The following is a 19,910-nucleotide window of genomic DNA, read 5'->3' on the forward strand; positions in this document are numbered from 1 at the left end:
TTGTCCCCCCCCCCCCCCCCAGTTGCCCAGGGGTCAGTCATAAAGAGTGAGTGTTGATTACTAAAAGCAAGGTGGTTGCAAATTGGGGGAAATTAAAAAGTGAGACCAGAGTTCTTTTTTTTGCCTAAGACTGAGCTTCCTCTTCAGCTTGCTTTCTGCGAACCTCGGGGTAGCTAAAAGAAAGTTTTGTCAGGATATATGTTTTTCTCATTCGAACCTCTAGCTTTCTCCAAGGTATGTGGGACTTTCACGTGTGTTTAAAGGAAAAAAATCGCAGGCAGGCGAGTAGTCCATAGTCAAATCAATCAGCCTGAGTATCTGCCCTTCTTCCTATCTTCCACTTTTTCCAAAACAACTTCTTGAACAGTGAGAACCTAAATCTCATTTCTGTGTTGTGTATAGGTATTTTTACATTTTTCTCTCCCTTTCTTGGCTGCCCCCCTGGCTTGATGCCTCTATAATGAATATTAAACAAGTCTCGGAAATGTACTGAAATAAAAGCAGTTTCTCTCTGGATAATGATAATAACTGCTTGTTTTCCTCAAGGAAGGGCACGTTTGGAGGCATGCTGCTGGCTTTAGGAGTGGTTAAGCAAGGTTCCGAAGGGGTGGATCCCGGTGGAACAAAGATTAAGGAGGAAAGGGTACTTTATAGAGTCTCTGGGATAGATTTGGTTTTCTAACCAACATTTAATATCAGAATAGTGATGTGTTTTGCTTCCTTCTTCCCACCCCTTCACCCCCAACCAGTCATTATATTTTGGAGGGAACAGATTGAGAAGTACACAGGCTGCTACACAGGTTGTTCTGAATGTTCCTGAAACACGAGTAACGCGTTTGGACAACGGACTCAGAGTGGCCTCTGAAGACTCTGGCCTCTCAACATGCACCGTAAGTGATTCCAGCAACCACTGTTTAGGTGACCCCTCAGTAGGAGAGAGCAGATGATTTTAATCTCAGCTTTTTATTGGCTGGTGGTGGTTGAAAAATAGTGACAGTTATTTTGCTTTCACAGATGACTCTCACTTGTGAATCTTCCGGTGACGCTTTCATAGCAAGTGCATATGTACCTTGTTTAAGGGTCTACATCTGGTTCTTATAGCCTGTTATTGTGTTATTATTAGTAGTGTTGATAATGGTGAAAGGAGTACATTCTCTGGGCTACTCTGTGCCAGCTGTTCTTACATATACTGTCTTATTTGATCTTTAAAATAATTCTTTGTAGTAGGCGCCATCACACATATTTGAGGGGCAAGTTCAGAAAAGTTAAATGGTTTCGTCCAAGCACACAGCTAATATATGACAGAGCCAGGATTTGAACCTAGGTTTTCTGACAATCTCTATAATGTTCTTTATACTGTAGTTGTTAATTGACTGTACTAACAGGTTGGGCCAAAAATCTGGGTCCCCTGTGAGACTGGCAAGTAGATACTTTAGCACCCAGCAGCAGCTCGACGACCAAAATTTTAAAATCTCATAGCTCATAGGAATGTGTTGTCAATCCACTGAAGTCAAGAAAACTTTAGAGTTAGGATTGGAAAGCATTTGTCAAAAAAAGGAAGGAGATTGCCCCCTCTCCCCACTTCCATTCCCCCAGAAGAAAGAAAATGATGTTTTATTTTTTTTGCTTGATTACTTTAAGGTTGGGCTCTGGATTGATGCTGGAAGTCGGTATGAAAATGAGAAGAATAATGGCACAGCTCACTTTTTGGAGCATATGGCTTTCAAGGCAAGTTTTAAGACTTTATAAAAATATGTTGTCTTTGAGAGGCATTATGCAGAAAGTCCCAATCTAAGGCAAGGATAACTATTTCAGTAGTAGATGTGTGTGTGTGTGTGTGTGTGTGTATACACACACCCCTAGAGTATATATATGTGTGTGTATATATACTTTAATATATATTAAAGATTTATTTGAAAAAAAAAAAGATGTATTTGAGAGACAGCATGCATGTGTGCATGTGCACATGGGGTGGGGAGGGTAGGGAGAGGGAGAGAGAATCTCCAGCAGACTCCCCACTGAATGCAGAGCCCCACTCAAGGGATCTATCTTATGACCCTGAGGATGATGACCTGAGCTGAAATCAAGTTGGACGGTTAACCGACTGGGCCATCCAAGCGCCACCAGTAGTATAGTCTATTTTATTTATTAAATCTTTTCTTTTTTTCCACAATAATTACCTGAAATAATTACTGAAAGTTGCTTTGTAGAGCTAAAACAAGGATTTTCTCTTGGAATGTAAGGGTCATCTGTAAGTATACCAGTGTTTTTGAGGCCCAGTGCACTTTATTTTTATTTCTAATTTTTAAAAAAAGTTTATTTATTTATTTAACAGAGCTCAAGCAGGGCCAGTGGCAGGCAGAGGGAGAGGGAGAAGCAGGCTCTCCGCTGAGCAGGGAGCCCGACACAGGGCTGGATCCCAGGACCCTGGGATCGTGACCTGAGCTGAAGGCAGATGCTTAACGGACTGGGCCACCCAGGCGCCCCCCCCGCCCATGCACTTTAGAAATCAAATTTGGCCCTTGCATGAAACTGACAAAGGAAGGTATCATAATTTTCTTTTTCTTTTTTGTTTCAGGGCACCAAAAAGAGATCCCAGTTAGATCTGGAACTTGAGATTGAAAACATGGGTGCTCATCTCAATGCCTATACCTCCAGAGAGCAGACTGTATATTACGCCAAAGCATTCTCTAAAGACTTGCCGAGAGGTACTGTCGTTATGTGTAGTGCAGATAGGTAATTTTCACAAGTTCAAAAATAATGTAGTACTGTTTTTTGCTGTCTGTTGTGAAAGAGTAACCCTCAGAAATGTGAAAAAATGAATCAAACTCCGGGTGAGGGGGCACCTATTTTTATTTTTTTCTGTGAACATGATAAAGGGTATCAAATAGGTGCAAGCTGCAAGACTTGTACAAAGCAGGCCCTAACACTTGATTCAAAAATACTTTCTCCAGAGCCATATGTGTGTAGTGAAACATTTTTAATGCCTTTGCAGTCTGTGGATGATTTCCTTTGCTGTGCAGTTTTTTAGGGTGAGGTAGTCCCACTTGTTTATTTTTTATTTTGTTGCTTTTGGTGTCAGTTCAAAAACAAAAAATCACTAAGACCTGTGTCAAGGTACTTTACTGCCTGTGTTTTCTTCTAGGAGTTGCATGGTTTCAGACCTTACGTTCAAGTCCTTAACCCATTTTTAGTTACTTTTTGTATATTGTGTAAGACAGTGGTAGCTTCTTTTCTTTTTTTTAAAGATTTTAAAAATTTATTTGATAGCGCACAAGCAAGGGAGTGGCAGGCAGGCAGGCAGAGGGAGAGGGAATAGCAGGCTCCCTGCTGAGCAAGGAGCCTGATAGGGGGCCCAGGACCCTGGGATCATGACCTGAGCCGAAGGCAGACACTTAACCGACTGAGCCACCCAGGTGCCCCAAGATAGTGGTAGTTTCATTCTTTTGCATGTGGCTGCCCAGATTTCCCAATAGCATTTATTGAGGAGATTGTCCTTTCCCATTGCATATTCTTGGTTCCTTTGTTTTAAATTAATTGGCCGTACATGTGTGGGTTTATTTCTGGGTTCTCTGTTCTGTTATATTCATCTAGGTATCTCTTTTTGTGCCAATACTATACTGTTTTGACTACTGTAGCTTTGTAATACAGTTCGAAATGAGGGAGTTTTGATGTCTCCAGCTTTATGCTTTCTCAAGATTCCTTTGGCTATTTGGGATTCTTTTGGTCATTTCATACAAATTTTAGGATTCTTTGTTCTAATTCTGTGAAAAATGCCATTGGAATTTTGATAGGGATTGTACTGAATCTGTAGATTGCTTTGGGTAGTAATGGACATTTTAATATTCTTCTAATCCATGAGGATGGAAGAGCTTTCCATTTACTTGTGTCATCTTCAGTTTCTTAATGTCTTATAGTTTTCAGTTTCTTTTTCCCTCCTTTGTAAGTTTAATCCTAGATATTTAATAGATATTTAGTTCTTTAATTCTTTTTGATGCAGTTGTAAATGGGATTGTTTTCTTGGTTTCTGCTAGTTCATTATTAATGTATAGAAATGCAACAGATTTTTGTACTTTGATTTTGTATCCTGCAATTGTACTAGATTTATTAATTCTAAAGGTTTTTGATGGAGTCTTTAGGGTTTTCTGTGTATAATGTGTTGTCTGCAAATAGTGACAGTTTTGCTTGTTTCTAATTTGGATACCTTTTATTTCGTTCTCGTGTAATTGCTCTGGTTACTAGGTTTTTTTTAAAATTCCCTGTTCTATACAAAAACAACTACCACCTGCAAGTAAATAAAATAAAAATTTTATAACATGGTAGTCTAACTTGCATTACAACTAATTAAAATGACAACAGTGAGGAGGGTGTGTTGAATTGCAAAAAACATTGTTAAGGTTCTTAATGATTTCCTTGAAAGGTTTTACCCTAGGACTAGTTAAGGACTAGGAACAGAGGGTAGGCCAGACTACTTTAAAGGATTGTTCATTCTAGCTCGTCCCTCTCCTTTTTTTACACAGGGAATAGCAGGGAAAGCAAAAAAAGAGGACTAGAGAAAGGACAAGACAAGGTAGAAGGCCATTTTTTTTTCCTCCTGGCTTTTGGTTGGGAAGGACAGAGCCCCTGCCGGTGGCAGTGGCAAAGCCTGGGAGCTCCTTGAGGAATCCGCAGTGAAGTGCTCTCTGAAGCAGCTCATTTTCTCAGGGTTTGCTTGAGGTTTTTGTCCCCTCAGTTGGGTGAAGCCTGGTGTATGAGGTAATAATGTGATGTTTAGACTAGCAGTCTCCAAACGTTTACGATCACCCAGCCTTATTGGTAAGAGATGTGATTATATATCAGTATAGGTATATTTATAAATTAAATACATGTACTACTATAGAATATTAAATATACATTAAAAAGAAAGATTCTGATTAAAACATAAATTCCAGGAAATATGAACTCCCAGTTGAGCAAACCCCAGTCTAGACTACCAATCCCATATAAGGAGAGTCTTCACACAGGATTCCTTGTCCTCCCGTCTTTGGACTCTTCGTCACGCATCATGGCCTCTGGTTCTCGTCCGGACAGATGGTTTTTGTTTGGTCTTACGGATAATTTTTTCCCTTTGGTCATGATCTCTGCCCCAGCTTACTTTGGTCTAGCAGTCTTTTTCCTCATGTTGGGCAGTCTAGAGGTAACTATTATAGTTGGAATGTAACAGAATTGCTTCTGAGACAAGGACCCTTAAAGTGAACCTAAGACGAGGAACAAAAGTTTGCAGTAGAGAAAAAAAAAAATGAAACTAAAGATTATACATGTTTAAAATTTACTAAAATTTAGATCGTGATTGCAACTATGTACTCATTCTTGAAGAACAGATTAGGTTTTTCCTTTTTGGAGAAGTATGTAATTTTTCTGATGAAATTGCTTAACGGCATAGTAGGGTATCTTTGAGTTCAATTTTGGCTTTTTGCAAATTAGGGTCATTCCTGTATAAATATTTAAGGGCTTCATCAGTTTTTCCCAAGAGTCACTTTTAATCTTTGGGATACCTACCCTTTTCTTCATGTTAACTCTGCATCTCTGTTAGACCATCATTTATCAGTGATTTTGCTAATGGTGAGACTACAGCCAACATGGATCAAAAGGGTAGAAACAGACACTGGGATTAAGTTAAGTGGGGAAGGATATTTGAGAAGACTCATTCTGTAAGTGGTTCATTGGGGGCAGAGTTTAGATTATGCCGTTTCTTGCCTTTCTGTAGCAGCCTCACTGTTGCGGGAACCGGGGTAGCAAATACTTGGGCGCTGTGGATCCTCTGTAGGTACCTCGATGTTCTAATGCAGAACAATATACGCTCATTTGCAGATTCTGTGGCATGTTTGAAGTGGCAGAGTCATTACAAGTGTTGTGGGGACCTTTGACAAATGTAGGAATTTTCCTCAAGTTCTTCTGTACCACAGGGGGCTTATATTTTATATTTTTAATTTTAGGTATATTCAATGTATAGAGAAGTTTGTTTCTTCCTACTTTTAGTCAAAATCAAATGATGCTCAGTGTCATGGTTTCTGATGCTAGTTTAATAGATCTTAATATTGAAAATTAAGATTCTTGGTGTTTCTTCTGTTTTATTTTCAATTAGCTGTAGAAATTCTTGCTGATATAATACAAAACAGCACATTGGGAGAAGCAGAGATTGAACGTGAGCGTGGAGTAATCCTTAGAGAGATGCAGGAAGTTGAAACCAATTTACAGGAAGTTGTTTTTGATTATCTTCATGCCACAGCTTACCAAAATACTGCACTTGGACGGACAATTTTGGGACCAACTGAAAATATCAAGTAGGTACAATTCTCAAGATTTTTTTTTGGAGAAAAATTTGAGTTTTGAAAATTAACATTCAGAAACATTCAAAAAGTGTGTTTCAAAATGTAATTTCTTCCTCCCTGATAATCCAAATGAAATTGTGGTTAGCTACATTTTAGCCCCACCTAACTCGCAGGTGTCTGGGCTCATGGATATTACTGACATAACAAGTAATGGTATCAAGCTTTTTTCTTGATATATAAAAGTTGAAATTGTTTTGATACTTGTTGCCTATATCCCATTTCTGACTGCAGTTAAGTTAGAGCCTTTAAAGTCCAATTTAATGTCAGGTGTATTATTTTTAGTTTCCCTTTATATTGCTTTTCTTACTCCATTTACAGATCTATAAATCGTAAGGACTTGGTGGATTATATAACCGCACATTATAAGGGGCCAAGAATAGTCCTTGCGGCTGCTGGAGGTTAGTCGATTTCCATTTCTGTATCTGTTTTAAACACAGTCATAGATAGTTGTGCTTATTAGTTTGATCGTGGTGGGACATGTCCTGGGATTTATTATTTACCAAGCAAATTGTTTCATATGCTGTTTAAGGGGAATGTACAGCACTGAAAATAGACTTTTCCTCTGTCTTCAGTAGAGGGTTTTTTTTGAAATAGAAAAACTTACAGAAGTGTACACATGGAATGGAATTTACTTGCAAAGAAGGGGGCAAATGAGCAAATTCGGTGATAATGACATTTGGGAGGTGTACTATAGTTTGGGAATCTTTTGAGATTTTAAATTATTTTTTGAGAACCAACTCTATCCTTGGTCAGGCATGAAATGGGTATGTTATGTTGTTCATTCTTTGTTTATTCATTCAGTAGAGCTGATTACTGAAAAGGGGAACTATATAGGGAACCACTTAGAGTGTTTAATGGGAATCCAAACATACAGGTGGCATCAGGACAAGGCTTCCTTGGGGACACGTTTGAAGCTAGTGAATGAAAGATAATTGCCATTAGATTCTGCTGGATTTCCTGGCAGTCTGAAATTAGGCAAACAGTACACTTCATTGGGTTTCCAGGTTTGTTTTCTCTTTGGTATTTTTATGGTAAAGCAGAGTTAGATGGTGTTCTTTTGTGTAGATTTAATTTTTCTCTCTTTAGAAATGACAATAAATTAAAATTCTAGTTGCCCTGGATAGACTTCTGAGCTAATTACTTGGGATTAATGGAGAAAATGAAAATGAGGGTTAAGTCTAACATGTTATTCATTGGCCTCTGAAATGAAATCATGTTACCTTTGTAAGAGTGCACTCTGAGTTGGAATATCTTACACTTCATGGCCTGTCCTGTATTAATCAGCATTTTGTATTTTGATACATAAGTGATAATGAGCCTTATAAACAATGGCTTCTTAAATTCAGTGAAAAAGACCAGACCTAGCTTTGTTAAAAAAAAATTATTGGCTCCCTGCCTTTTGGATAAGGATGCACAGAGGTCTGGAGCGGGAACTGAGTATCTGGAATAGCATATCAGGAGGGCTGTAGGTGAAGTTAATAGAACCGGGGAAGTTGGTGGTGTCACGTGCTGAGAACTGTGTGCGTGTCCACAGTGGAACATCAGGGCCTTCCTGTTGTTTCATCACCCTCTGGATTGATAGCCAAGGTGGCTCTCCTACACAGTGCTTCTGAAAACAGGCAGTCATATGTGGTCTTGTTTATACCACAGATTTGTTTGGGAAATATGGGTGTAAGTTGTGCTTTTATGTTCTAAAGGAATGTTTCATATAAAGAACCTTCATGGCAATATTTTTCAAAGCGCTTGCCGTATGCCTAAATTTGTTTTCTAAGTTTGGCTTTGTGTTTAAGAATCCCTCACTGAATCTGTTCGGGTCATAAGTTTGAATAGTCATGTATGTAGACTTCCTAGGTTTTGGATGGTCAACAGTGAATGTTTGGATAGCTATGGATTTATTCAGAAATTTAGATGACATTTTGTTTCTGAATTCTGATAGCAGAGCTAACAGAACAAAGCCCATACTTATAGTCTTTTCTACTTAAAAAAAAAATGAACTGAAAAGTGATTTTGCTCAATTTGCATTCTAGGACTTTTAGTGATATAACATAATTCTGTATAGAATGTGGTATTTTCAAGCTGTCTTACCCTTAGCTGTGAATTTGTTCATGAAAACTGTTAATTGTTCTACAGACAGAGAAAGCTGTGGAACGCCAAGCCTCATAACAGCGAGGAGAAAGTGTGCTGTGTGGGCTCACTCTCTAATGGCTTTTGCCACATTATACCACCTGGAGCTTACTGTAAAACAAAGGTAGTTGTCTGCTTTAGATTGTGCTGCTACGAGATATATGAAATATTTTCCTTCAATTTAGGAGTTTCCCATGATGAACTGCTTGAGTTAGCAAAGTTTCACTTCGGTGACTCCCTGTCCACACACAAAGGAGAAATACCAGCTCTGCCTCCCTGCAAATTCACAGGAAGTGAGGTAGGGCAAGCCTCCTTAGCTAGTGTTTAGCCCTTTGGGTTTCTTGTATTTATGAATGAGTGTACAAAATGTGCTCATTTCTAACATGAGTAAAATGGAAGAAACCAGAGGCTTAAATTGAAAGAAAAAGGGAAGAGGATGAATTCACGTGCTTATATTCCATAGTATTTAACCACCTCTCTCCTAAGGAAGCAGGATTTTGAGGGGAATGTCATAATTTGCTTTTTGTGCTTTTTCTTTGACATTATGCCCGTTTATATATTTTGAGGTATGGAAATGTATTTTTAAAACCCCCCAAATTTTGACTTTCACGTCAGGTTTACTCTTCAAGTTCTGCCCAGAGTACCCTTCTGGGAGTAGCTATTAGAGAACTTGCAGAGCATCGGCTACTTGTCAGCTATAGCCTGCAGCTCATCGGTGGCCTCCTCTGCCACATCAGGGAGGAGGCTCCAAGGAGTACCCGGGAGAGGTCTGCTATTGGCGGACGCGTAGAACTGTGTAGCATCGGTGGTGCAAGAATATGAGTTATGTCAGTATTAGAGTATTACTGATCTCTACCGGGAAATAATCATCTCATGGCTATGTCTATACTATCTCAATAGGAGATGTTTTGGTGAAGTTTTCTTTCTAGAACTCAAGAAATTTTTCCGGATTAGACTGTTCAGCGTAATGTGGCGTGATTAAATCATCTTTCTTGTTAAAACCCATTACGTGGTGCGTGTCTTAACCAGAGTTGTGTTTCCTTCGTCTTAACTAGATTCGAGTGAGGGATGACAAGATGCCTTTGGCGCATCTTGCAGTAGCTGTGGAGGCCGTTGGTTGGGCACATCCAGATACAATCTGTCTAATGGTTGCAAATACACTGATTGGCAACTGGGATCGCTCTTTTGGAGGAGGAATGGTAAGTGATTTAAAAAAAAATTTTCCCAGGGGCGCCTGGGTGGCGCAGTCGTTAAGCGTCTGCCTTCGGCTCAGGGCGTGATCCCGGCGTGCTGGGATCGAGTCCCACATCGGGCTCCTCCGCTGGGAGCCTGCTTCTTCCTCTCCCACTGCCCTGCTGTGTTCCCTCTCTCGCTGGCTGTCTCTCTGTCACATAAATAAATAAAATCTTTAAAAAAAAAAAATTTCCGTAATAAACGACAAGGTAGAGCTCTATACTGCGAATTGACTTTTAAAATATAAACTGTGATCCTGGATTGCATCCTGGGCCAGAAAATTTTTTGTGTGGGTGCCGTAAAGTTTGTAAGTTGGATAAGTAACAAAATTTGAGTAAGGATAGAATTCATTAATAGTACCATATCGATGTTAATATTGTTTTAATGATCATATGGAGGTTAATTTCCTGGTTTTTCAGAAGTGTACACAAAGCATTTAAGGGTAAAAAAGCATCAGATCTTTCCGTGTACTCTCAAACAGCTGAAAAAATTTGTTAAAGAGAATGATAAAAAACATGGTAAAGTAACAGTTCTTAGGGAATTTGGATAAAGGGAATTCCTTGTACTACTTTCATAACTTTTCTGAAATTACTTCAAAGTACAAAATATGTTTGTACTCAGATTCAACAAAATAACACTTCACGTAAATATCTTAGGCTTCGCGTGCAATAGAATTTCAAATCTTTTAAGCACACACAGCCAAGAGCCCTGAAAATTGGGCTGATGACAGCAGTGAATCACCCTAGAAGTGGAGCAGCTACTATGTTAATTGTAAGGTTTTATTGCTTTTACATCGTGCATTTCTCTGGGGATACGCTGGGCTGGTGAGAGAAGTAGGGTTCTTAGTCTCGTTGAATTTTAACTTCTTGAGCTGTTGCTAGATGGAAACTCTACCTGTTGGGACATTCACTGTTGGCCACAGAACTCATTTTTCTTTCTGGTAATTTGGGCACGTATTCCTACAGTTCTCTTGGACAATGTTTTCCCTTACAGACTCTATCTAGCAAGCTGGCCCAGCTCACCTGTCACGGCAACCTCTGTCATAGCTTCCAGTCCTTCAACACTTCCTACACAGATACGGGATTGTGGGGAATCTATATGGTCTGTGAACCAGCCACCATTGCAGACATGCTACATGTTGTTCAAAAAGAATGGTGAGAAAACAAATCTTGCTTAGAATTCATATTTTAAACTAGTTTCCTCCTCACACGGTTGGTGATTGGTTTTGATGGTGATGTTAGCATTTAATCAAGAGAACAAGACTGAAGAGTAGCAGTTGTTGCCATGTTTTTAAAGATCACAGAGGTTTCTTCTAAGTCTCATGTGAAGCTAACTGTATCCTATAGGAAATTCTTAATCTTTAAGAAGCAGATTACTTCAGAAGGAAGATCCTAAAAGTTTGTTTGGAAAGTATCTTTACACGTTTTCTGGCTTGGAAAGGAGGTGTTAGCCAATGAATCCGAAGTTGCCGCTGCTAAAAGAAAAATGCAGTGTTTTACCCCTAACTGGTGCCTCGAGACAGAGGCAGAAGCCCACGCTGCTTGGAGAACTTCCTTAGCTCTGGTTCCTCTCTTCCTCTTAAATGGCTTACAGGTCTCTAAATCTCATCAATGGGGGGGGGTGTATTTGTTAATTTAATTAGTAGGCTTAAATTAGACTCCGCTGGATTCTTTTGAGAAACCAGTGGCCTCCAGACCTATCCTGGGCATATCGGATCCAAACACGGGGATTGGTGAAGTATTTCTCAAAATGTGGTCAGCCTGCTTTCACGTTGGATTGAACCTCTATCTGTAATCATACTATTTTTGAGAAATTAACGATACCAGGAAAATAAGGAATCAGTAACATTTTAGCTTTTGTGTAGCTACTGGGATCATTAAAATTTCAACTTTTCATTAAGTTGAAATCCTAATCCCTTGTATGTTGTGCAGTTCATAGACTACAGCATCATATCTTTGAGCTATTAACTCAAAAAGCACATAACCTTTTCAAACTAGTAGACATGTTGATTTTTCCCAATGGTTTTAGGATGCGACTCTGTACAAGCGTAACTGAAAGTGAAGTTGCACGAGCCAAAAATCTTCTGAAAACAAACATGTTGTTGCAACTTGACGGTAAGAGTAGAGACCTACATTCTACTTTCAAAGGGTTGATCTGTATTCCAATACTTAGTTTTTCCTTCTCTTTTAAACAGGGTCCACCCCAATCTGTGAAGATATTGGTAGACAAATGCTATGCTATAACAGAAGAATTCCCATCCCTGAGCTTGAAGCAAGAATTGATGTAAGCTATCTTTAGATACTGTAGGCACTTGTATAAAAGTTTCTTGTTACAAAAGCTGAAAATATGTATCATAAATCCCTGCTTTAGTTCTAAAAAGTTCTAGGTATAGACTCTGTCTTTACTACACAAAGCTCTGAATGCTGGTGTCGTCTCTATTTCAGGCTGTAAATGCTGAGACAATTCAAGAAGTGTGCACCAAATATATTTATGATAAGAGTCCAGCTCTTGCTGCTGTCGGTAAGCCCGGCTCCTTTTCTCTCCTGCACACGGTGCCTAAGTACTTGGCTTTTATTCAGTTTTAACTATCTTCTTTTAATCTTTAGGTCCCATTGAACAACTGCCAGAGTTTAACCAGATTCGCAGGAACATGTGCTGGCTTCGTGATTAAAATGCTCCTACTCAAAATATTTTGAACATGTATATTTATAACGCTAACAGATGTGCAAGTTTTAAGCTACCAGTCCCTAAAGAAAAAAATAAAAACATATATACTTGGAAATTTGAATGAAATGCTGCATCTGACTTTGAAAGGATAAGACCACCACATTGAACGGTAGATCAGCACACTTTCAAATTACCACTATAATTTTAAGAATGAAAATGTGTACAATATTTTCAGTTTTATTATAAAAATGCACACACAACAAAGATTGTCATAAGTCATTTCTTGGCTCTACTTGCATTCAGCACCTGCTCTTGAGCAGCTTTCTTTGCTTTTACCATCTCGACAAGTTCCTAGGAAGGCAGAAAGGGGTTGGCACAGAGGTCAGAGCTGGCATGCTTTCCTAGCACTGGCTTGTGCACGTATGCAAAACATTCAGAGAGGGTAAGTCTGTCATTAAGACACCACTGACGAGGCTGATGTGTGCTAAGGGCCAGAGCTAGAAAGCCGCTCAGGTGAAACGGTAATGGACTCGAAACACGGCTCACCTTGTATCGCTTCATGCAGTCCTTCTTTGTGCGGCCAGGCACTGCTGCTGCTATTTTTTCCCATCTTTCAGGTGTATTTACTGGGTACGTTTTTAAGGCTTGTTCCAAAAGCTTCTGTTCTTCTGTTGTCCAAGGGGTGAAATCTGTGCACGGACCTGTTTAAGAAAGATTTGTATTTGAAAAATCTTAGAAAATTCTGTTGCAGTGCCCTCCCGGAAGAGTCCTGGTGCATGGTTATCTTGGTCAGTGGCCATTCAAAGCTGTGGTAATTCTGAACAAACTTTAGAGATGAAACACATGAAAATCTCTAAAGTACTAAATGAGAGAAGAAACTTAAAACTGCTCACATCCCCCCAAATATCTCAGAGGTTTTTTGTTTTAAGCATAGTCAGAAACACCTGCCTCGTGTTGCTCATCTCTTACAACCTAACACTGTCCTCACCAGACGGGCTGGCTGAAAAACACAATCACAAGTCGTACGAGAGCTGCCTCAGACTTTCAGGTGGGTGAGACCTTGAAAAACATTCTCTTTCTACACTGGAGGAAAGAGCCTAACAAAATTAAGCCAAGTGCCCGAGATTTCAGTGCTCTAGGGGCATCGGATTGTGTGTTCCAGTGTGGCATTTCTGACATCCATCGACTAAATTCTTGTGGAGCTAATGCTAGTAAGAACCTCTATTAAACTAACCCCTTTGTGCTTGACAAGACCTCTCACACACTATCAGAAACAAATGTAGGTCTTCCTAAGGATGTAAAGATTACACATCACAAACAAAACAAAAACGTTAAATGGTTAAAAAGCTGAAGTCAGCTTTTAAATTCCAGGAAGCCCTTAGTGGAATTTCGTTTCACTGGTCTCAGGCCCACATTTAACACCATAGATTGAATTTATTTCCTCTCTTGGAAAAAAGATAAAGGACACAAGGAGCAGGAAAATAAAGCCTTTAGAAGTGCCCTCCAAGTGTCCTGGAACTTCCCTTTGTTACTTAACCTTAAAAGAGCCTAAATAATGCCCAGCCTAGACCAAAAAAACCAAAATCACCCCAATGATTTTTGCAACGACAGTAGGATTTTTTGCTCTTTATAGCATAAGCCTCTTTACTATTTTCATACTGAAATTTTGGGATAATAAACCAGATTAAGAATACAGGAAAAGTGGGACTTCGAGGATAGGTTATCATTTGATAGGTTATCAAATAGAGTTAGTTAATACCAAAACATGTATTTGGAACTGTGATTTGGAAGGCCTATCCCAAGATTAGTTTAGGGAAGAACAGACTGATGGCTCACAAATGCATCAAGTGAAATATAACTTTTCCCATCTTTGTTGTCAGCCACACAGAAAAAAAAGTTCGTACCCCAAATGTATACATGGACAAAAGTTTTACAAACGATACCACTTATGTAAGAGGTGTAATGCTCTCTGATATTTTCTGTTCATGACCCATCTGTGGGTCACAGTTTGCAGTTTGAAACACACTGGTCCAGGGAAGAACACCCAGGACAATGTGAGCACCCTAACAGGTTTTAACTAAGTTTTATTTTGAAATGAAGATTCCCTGTACATGCTCCCCAGGTTCCCCAAATCTGAACATTTTTACCACGCTTGTTTTTTCTCTGTACATTAACAGACATAATTTATTCTGAACCATGTAAAGTTGTAGACACGATGCCCTTTACTCCTTAACTTCATTTTTCCTTAAAAACAAGAACATTATAGTGTATTTTTCAAAATCAGGAAATTAACCTTGATAAAATACTATTATCTGGTCTGTAGACCTCATTCAAATTTCAACTGGCCCGATATCCTTTAATACTGATTTGTAAAGTCTGGTCAACAAAACAAAGCCCGCCCCTCCCCTAATGCATCTGAAATGGAAGAACTGCACTTCTCAGTGGTGTCGGTGAGGTCAGTCTAGGACGGTCCTAGAAATGCTTCCTTTCCACCTTCTAGTCTGTGAAAACACTTTATTTTCCAGTTATTCTGACCATAGACCCCGGGTCTTGTCTGTCACAGTGTGAGTACATGCCTAGCATTTTCTAAAGAAAAACGATCTCATTACCTTCAAATCGTTCTGAAGGTGTTGCATTGTCTGCTTGAGGCACCACTCCATGTTCTTTTTTAAATTTATCAAAAGCCTTTTTGTTTATGTCGTCTTTTTGATGAGGGTCTGAGAAATGAAAAAAGAAATATATCACAGATCATCTCATTTAGTCTTTCATTAAACTGCACAGTTTATTTTAAAAATACGTATTCAACGTAGCAAAGAAACTAAGATTTGCTCACCAAGTTTTTGAAGACTCTTTGCTTTGCCAATAACATCTTTGGCAGTTCTCTTGACTCCAGAAGAAGAGTGTATGTTCATGTAATTCGCGATAACTTCCCATCTAGAGACAGCGATGTAAGTTAGAGGGTAAAATGCCCAAATAAAAGCTAGAATGAATCTTCCATCTGTAATGCATGGGGTTAGCTATAATATCTACAGAATTAGCTCTGCTGGTGGTCTCATTACTCTAACCGGATTATAGCTTTTGCATTCTGTATGTTTAAACCAATTGTATATAATCTTGGTTTCAAGTCTATAAAAACCTTAACGATTTCTGTGTACAAACCAAGAGTAATAAGACCATACGTGAAGAGAGATTCTGCAAAGAGTTTTAGTTTCCCCTTCTATAGAAAGAGGGAGGCTGGATCTTGAAAGCTTCTTGAGTTCTAAACTCAGACTTGCAGTAAGTTTTGGTTTGATGTGGGAGTCAAGAAAGGAGGATTAAGACTAAGAGAAACTTGAACGCGATCTAATTCCCAGGACAAGCCATGATGGAGTAGGCCAGCGTGAAAGTCAAGGTTTATGTGTCATAAAATTTAATTTCCTGAGAAATCAGTGAAGCATCCTCCTGTACATGTGTTGGTGAAAGTGCAAAATCTTGTAGGTTCAAAATGCACTCTGCTTTTCACACTTCCTACCGTGGCACTGAATTCAGTGGAAGGAGTCTGTCTAGACTCAGGCATAACCCTGGAAGTTTCTGCTGCAACCAATGCTATTCGGGTGTTGTCTGCATTTTCCCTAGGCTCTAGTATGAGCTCAAGAGAAGTTTCATTAGGGGCGCCTGGGTGGCTCAGCTGGTTAAGGGTCTGCCTTCGGCTCAGGACCAAGCCCCACGTCCATCATGCTCCCCGCTGAAGAGGGAGCCTGCTTTTCCATCTCCCTCTGCCCCTCCCTCTGCTTGTGCTTTCATGAATAAATACAATCTTTTAAAAAAAGCTTCATTAAAACCAGTACCTTGAATTTGTTCCAGCAGGGAAGAGGTTCACAGCTTTTATCAGTAATTGCAGATCATCTTCTGACCAGTTTTTACTGCCATTTCCACTTCCACCAGTTGATTTCTCTGCATTCCTGGATGCTTGGCGCATTCGAGCCTCAGCTTCCTCTTTCTCTTTTCTAATTTGCTCATTTATTTCTTCTATCTACACAAATATCACGGGTAAGTCAGGGACTTAAAACATCTTGCTACACTCCCTCTCTGGCTGGGCTCTGTGGTTCTCACTTCTCAGCATCCTCCTGACAATGCCCTATAGGCCTCCCAGGCCAGCCCCGAAACCGGCCATCATCAGGTTTTCACTCTGGCTTTGCCTCACTCTGGCCTCCAGGCACCAAGAACCACCCTTGGCCTGACCGGCCTTGTATTCACGTCCTGTGACTTCTATTTGCCTCGGACACGACTTGTCAAGTCTACAGTCACTGGGTTATTCGCACATAAGGGCGATTTCAAACCTCTCTTTAAGCTCAAAGCCACTCTTTCAGAAGATAACCTCGTTTATTCTCCACCAAAAGGTAAAGGCATAGATAGTGGCCAGTGTTTCATCCTGAAGTTCCACCCTTTACACTGTTAATTCCAGTCTACCTTCAAACATGCACAAGCAAAAAACAAGAAAACCTTTACTTGGCCTTGTTGCTTCTGTCAACAGCTCTCTAGGGGTCATCTGTGACTTATTTCCCCTCTTCCAGCCCTCAGAACCAGTCACCCAGAGCCAGCGATTCCAGTGACTGCCATCATCCCTCACAGCCCAAGTCCTTCCAGTGAGAGTCTTAGAACTAGTCACACTTCTCTGGCGCATCCCGCCAACAAAAGCCAGACTGAAAGTACATTAACCTTTTGCTACTCAAACATCTGCAGTAATGGAAAATAGTCATCACGGTATTAAAAACCTGCTTAATTTGGCTCTACTTTTCCTAACCGTCTTCATCTCCCACTTCTCCCCCTTGCTGCTCCTACCTATATGTTAGGGTTCATGCTTTCCTCTGACCTTCGTCTTAGCACTGTCCATCCCTTCAAGGCTGGCTCGCACCCTTCACTGAGCCTTCCCTCACCACTCTGCCCTGCACTGGGAACTTTCAGACCCTCCATCTTCCGGTCCTCAGGCCTCTTCTCTTCAGCGTAACTGTTCCTGAACTCCTTTGAAGCAGCAAGAGCATGAGGCATTTTTGCAAACTACCTAGGCACAGTGCTATATATTGTAGGCACTAATACTTGTTACACTGAATTGAATTTCTGGGCCTGTTTCCTCATCTGTAAAATAAAAGGTGTACACTAGACAGAACATAGATTTCTTTTGGTTCTAAATGTTACTATCCTACAAAGATGCGCAAGGAATAGTCAAAACAATTATTTTTTCTAACAGTGACTTTGAAAAAACGATTAATATGCTATAGATACCCTAAATCAAATACATGTTACACAGTAACAACTTTACAGACTAAATCCAGTTTAAAGTAACAATAGCACTTACTGAAACATACCGGAGGACACAAAGAGAAAGGAGATTCCTTGCCCTTACTCGTACCTTACATGTGAGGTAGGGAAATAAATACTGAGGTGAAAGCAACACTATAAGCAGAATTAAATGCTAAATAAAGGTAGAAGTGATGTGTTCTATTACCTGTTTTTCCAGAGCAGCCTTTCCTACTTCTTTTGTAGATGATGTGAGTGTTTCATTCAAGCACTGTAAGCTAAAGGAAAAAAGGGGGTCAGACTTTATCCCAAGCCCAAGACAAGGCTTCAACAGCACTCCTATAGCTATACCTTGCTAGTTCAAGCCGATCACAAAGTTTTTCCACTTCTTCCATCATTTTAACCCGCTCTGCCTCATTGTCAGAGAAGTGATTCCAGGTCTAGAAGCACAAACACAAATATTTTTATCTTTTAAAAAACTACAGACACTGAAGAATATGTCCATAAACACAACTGCAAAATATTAAGTCCTCGAGAGATTCCTGCGGTGAGTGTACGGCCTTCTAAACATTAACAGCCATGCCCCCAGGCCCTCCCTGACCCTTTGGCAATAAAAAGCCATTACCAAGAGGATGGGGGGTCAGAAAAAAGGTGATGGTGTGGAAGATCGATCTCTGGATGTTATAAAAGAATGATTCCCCAGAGAACCACTTAAGAATCAAATTCTGTACGATGACTCAAAATTCTCTTTGTTGGGCTGCCTATTCTCTTTGTGCTTTAAATGTGCAATTATAGGGGCGGCTGGGTGGCTCAGTTGTTAAGCGCCTGGGTCCTGGGATCGAGCCCCACATCAGGCTCCCTGCTCAGCGGGAAGCCTGCTTTCTCCCTCTCCCACTCTCCCTGGTGTTCCCTCTGTCTCTCTCTCTGTTCCAAAAAAAAAAAAAAAAAAAAGGAAAGCTGAATAAAACCTTTAAAAAAAATAAATGTGTAATTAAAGATAATGTAATGTGTTAAGAACAGGGGGTATAAGAAAAATTATGATTAACTAACGAGTGTGTGCAATGTCTCCCATTCCTTAATGGAGACATTAATTAATTAATGTCCTTAATCCATGCACTCTGGCTCTCGCTAAGGTCCCAGTGCTGCTTTACTGCTGACCCTTCCCTAGTGTCTCAAAGCACTGCTGATTTTTTTTTTTTTTTAAAGATTTTATTTATTCATTCAACAGAGAGAGAGACAGCCAGCGAGAGAGGGAACACAAGCAGGGGGAGTAGGAGAGGAAGAAGCAGGCTCCCAGAGGAGGAGCCTGATGTGGGGCTCGATCCCAGAATGCCGGGATCACGCCCTGAGCCGAAGGCAGACACTCAATGACTGAGCCACCCAGGCGCCCCTGCTGATTTTCTTCCTACCTGTCTGGGTCGCTCCTTCCCAGGCTCTCTTCCTCTATCAGTACCTTCACTAGGGTGTTTGCATCCTCCACCCTCCTCCCTCTTAACCCTCTCTGGGTGATCTACTCACATGGTTCCTAGTGGCACTGAGACAGGGAAGACTTTAGTGATCTCACTCTTGCACTCCAGACTTGTACAGCCAACCACCCACTCAGAATTTCCATCTGAGCATCTCATGTGCTCAACATGCCCTAAACTGAAGTCAACTGGAGCAGGTGGGAATGGCAGTAAACAGTTCTGAACTCATCATTTCCTTTCAGCTTTTTCTTCTTTGTTTTCTATTTCACTGAATTATACCATCATCCACCCAGTGCCCCATGCAGGAAACCAGAACATACCTAAATCCTCCTTTATTAACCACCTCCAACATACAATCAGTGGCACACAGGCAGCAGTCTATCCCACCTCCCGAACACCGGTTCATTTCCTCCACCTTTTCTATTCCCACCCTCTCTCAGTTAAAGGCACAATACTCTCTTTCACCGGGATTATGGCAAAAGACTCCCGACTGTCTCTGCCTCTGGTCTTCTCTCATCATCCTGACTGAAACCAACCAACTCAGTAGCAGGTACGAACTAGCAAGACATGTAACGTCCTTCAAGACCCAGCTCCTTACCTCTTCACAGCTGCCTCTGGCTCGTTTAACCTGCGCTTCCTGGATCTCTGCCTTCCTCCCCTGCTCCCTGACCTCTCTCATCTCTGATCTCAAGCATACGCTGCTTCAGCTGGTTAAATCCTACCAGATCCAGGAAGCCCTCCTTGACTACATTTTTGGTACCTCTCTTGCTAG

At 40.4% G+C, this 19,910-nt stretch overlaps 2 protein-coding genes across 3 annotated transcripts in view; one reads left to right on the forward strand and one right to left on the reverse strand.

The window, feature by feature from the left end:
• Positions 1–12,510, forward strand: part of PMPCB (peptidase, mitochondrial processing subunit beta) — a 12,913-nt gene extending 403 nt beyond the window's left edge. The window contains exons 2-13 of the mRNA XM_008686151.2: positions 750–890; positions 1,642–1,728; positions 2,579–2,708; positions 6,125–6,323; positions 6,690–6,769; positions 8,681–8,793; positions 9,551–9,694; positions 10,722–10,882; positions 11,757–11,842; positions 11,923–12,011; positions 12,173–12,248; positions 12,335–12,510. Coding sequence (XP_008684373.1) covers positions 750–890; positions 1,642–1,728; positions 2,579–2,708; positions 6,125–6,323; positions 6,690–6,769; positions 8,681–8,793; positions 9,551–9,694; positions 10,722–10,882; positions 11,757–11,842; positions 11,923–12,011; positions 12,173–12,248; positions 12,335–12,399 — 1,371 coding nt within the window. The 3' untranslated portion in view covers positions 12,400–12,510. The remainder of the gene's footprint in view (positions 1–749; positions 891–1,641; positions 1,729–2,578; positions 2,709–6,124; positions 6,324–6,689; positions 6,770–8,680; positions 8,794–9,550; positions 9,695–10,721; positions 10,883–11,756; positions 11,843–11,922; positions 12,012–12,172; positions 12,249–12,334) is intronic.
• A 106-nt stretch (positions 12,511–12,616) lies between these two features.
• Positions 12,617–19,910, reverse strand: part of DNAJC2 (DnaJ heat shock protein family (Hsp40) member C2) — a 33,744-nt gene continuing 26,450 nt past the window's right edge. For both annotated transcript variants that reach the window (XM_040644341.1, XM_008686150.2), the window contains exons 11-17: positions 18,024–18,112; positions 17,881–17,950; positions 16,223–16,407; positions 15,229–15,329; positions 15,005–15,112; positions 12,942–13,096; positions 12,617–12,746 (exon numbers count right to left, since the gene is read on the reverse strand). In XM_040644341.1, coding sequence (XP_040500275.1) covers positions 12,672–12,746; positions 12,942–13,096; positions 15,005–15,112; positions 15,229–15,329; positions 16,223–16,407; positions 17,881–17,950; positions 18,024–18,112 — 783 coding nt within the window. In that variant the 3' untranslated portion in view covers positions 12,617–12,671. The remainder of the gene's footprint in view (positions 12,747–12,941; positions 13,097–15,004; positions 15,113–15,228; positions 15,330–16,222; positions 16,408–17,880; positions 17,951–18,023; positions 18,113–19,910) is intronic.

Source organism: Ursus maritimus, unplaced genomic scaffold (genome assembly GCF_017311325.1).
Source record: "Ursus maritimus isolate PB19 unplaced genomic scaffold, ASM1731132v1 scaffold_3, whole genome shotgun sequence".
In the NCBI taxonomy this organism is placed as follows: domain Eukaryota; kingdom Metazoa; phylum Chordata; class Mammalia; order Carnivora; family Ursidae; genus Ursus; species Ursus maritimus.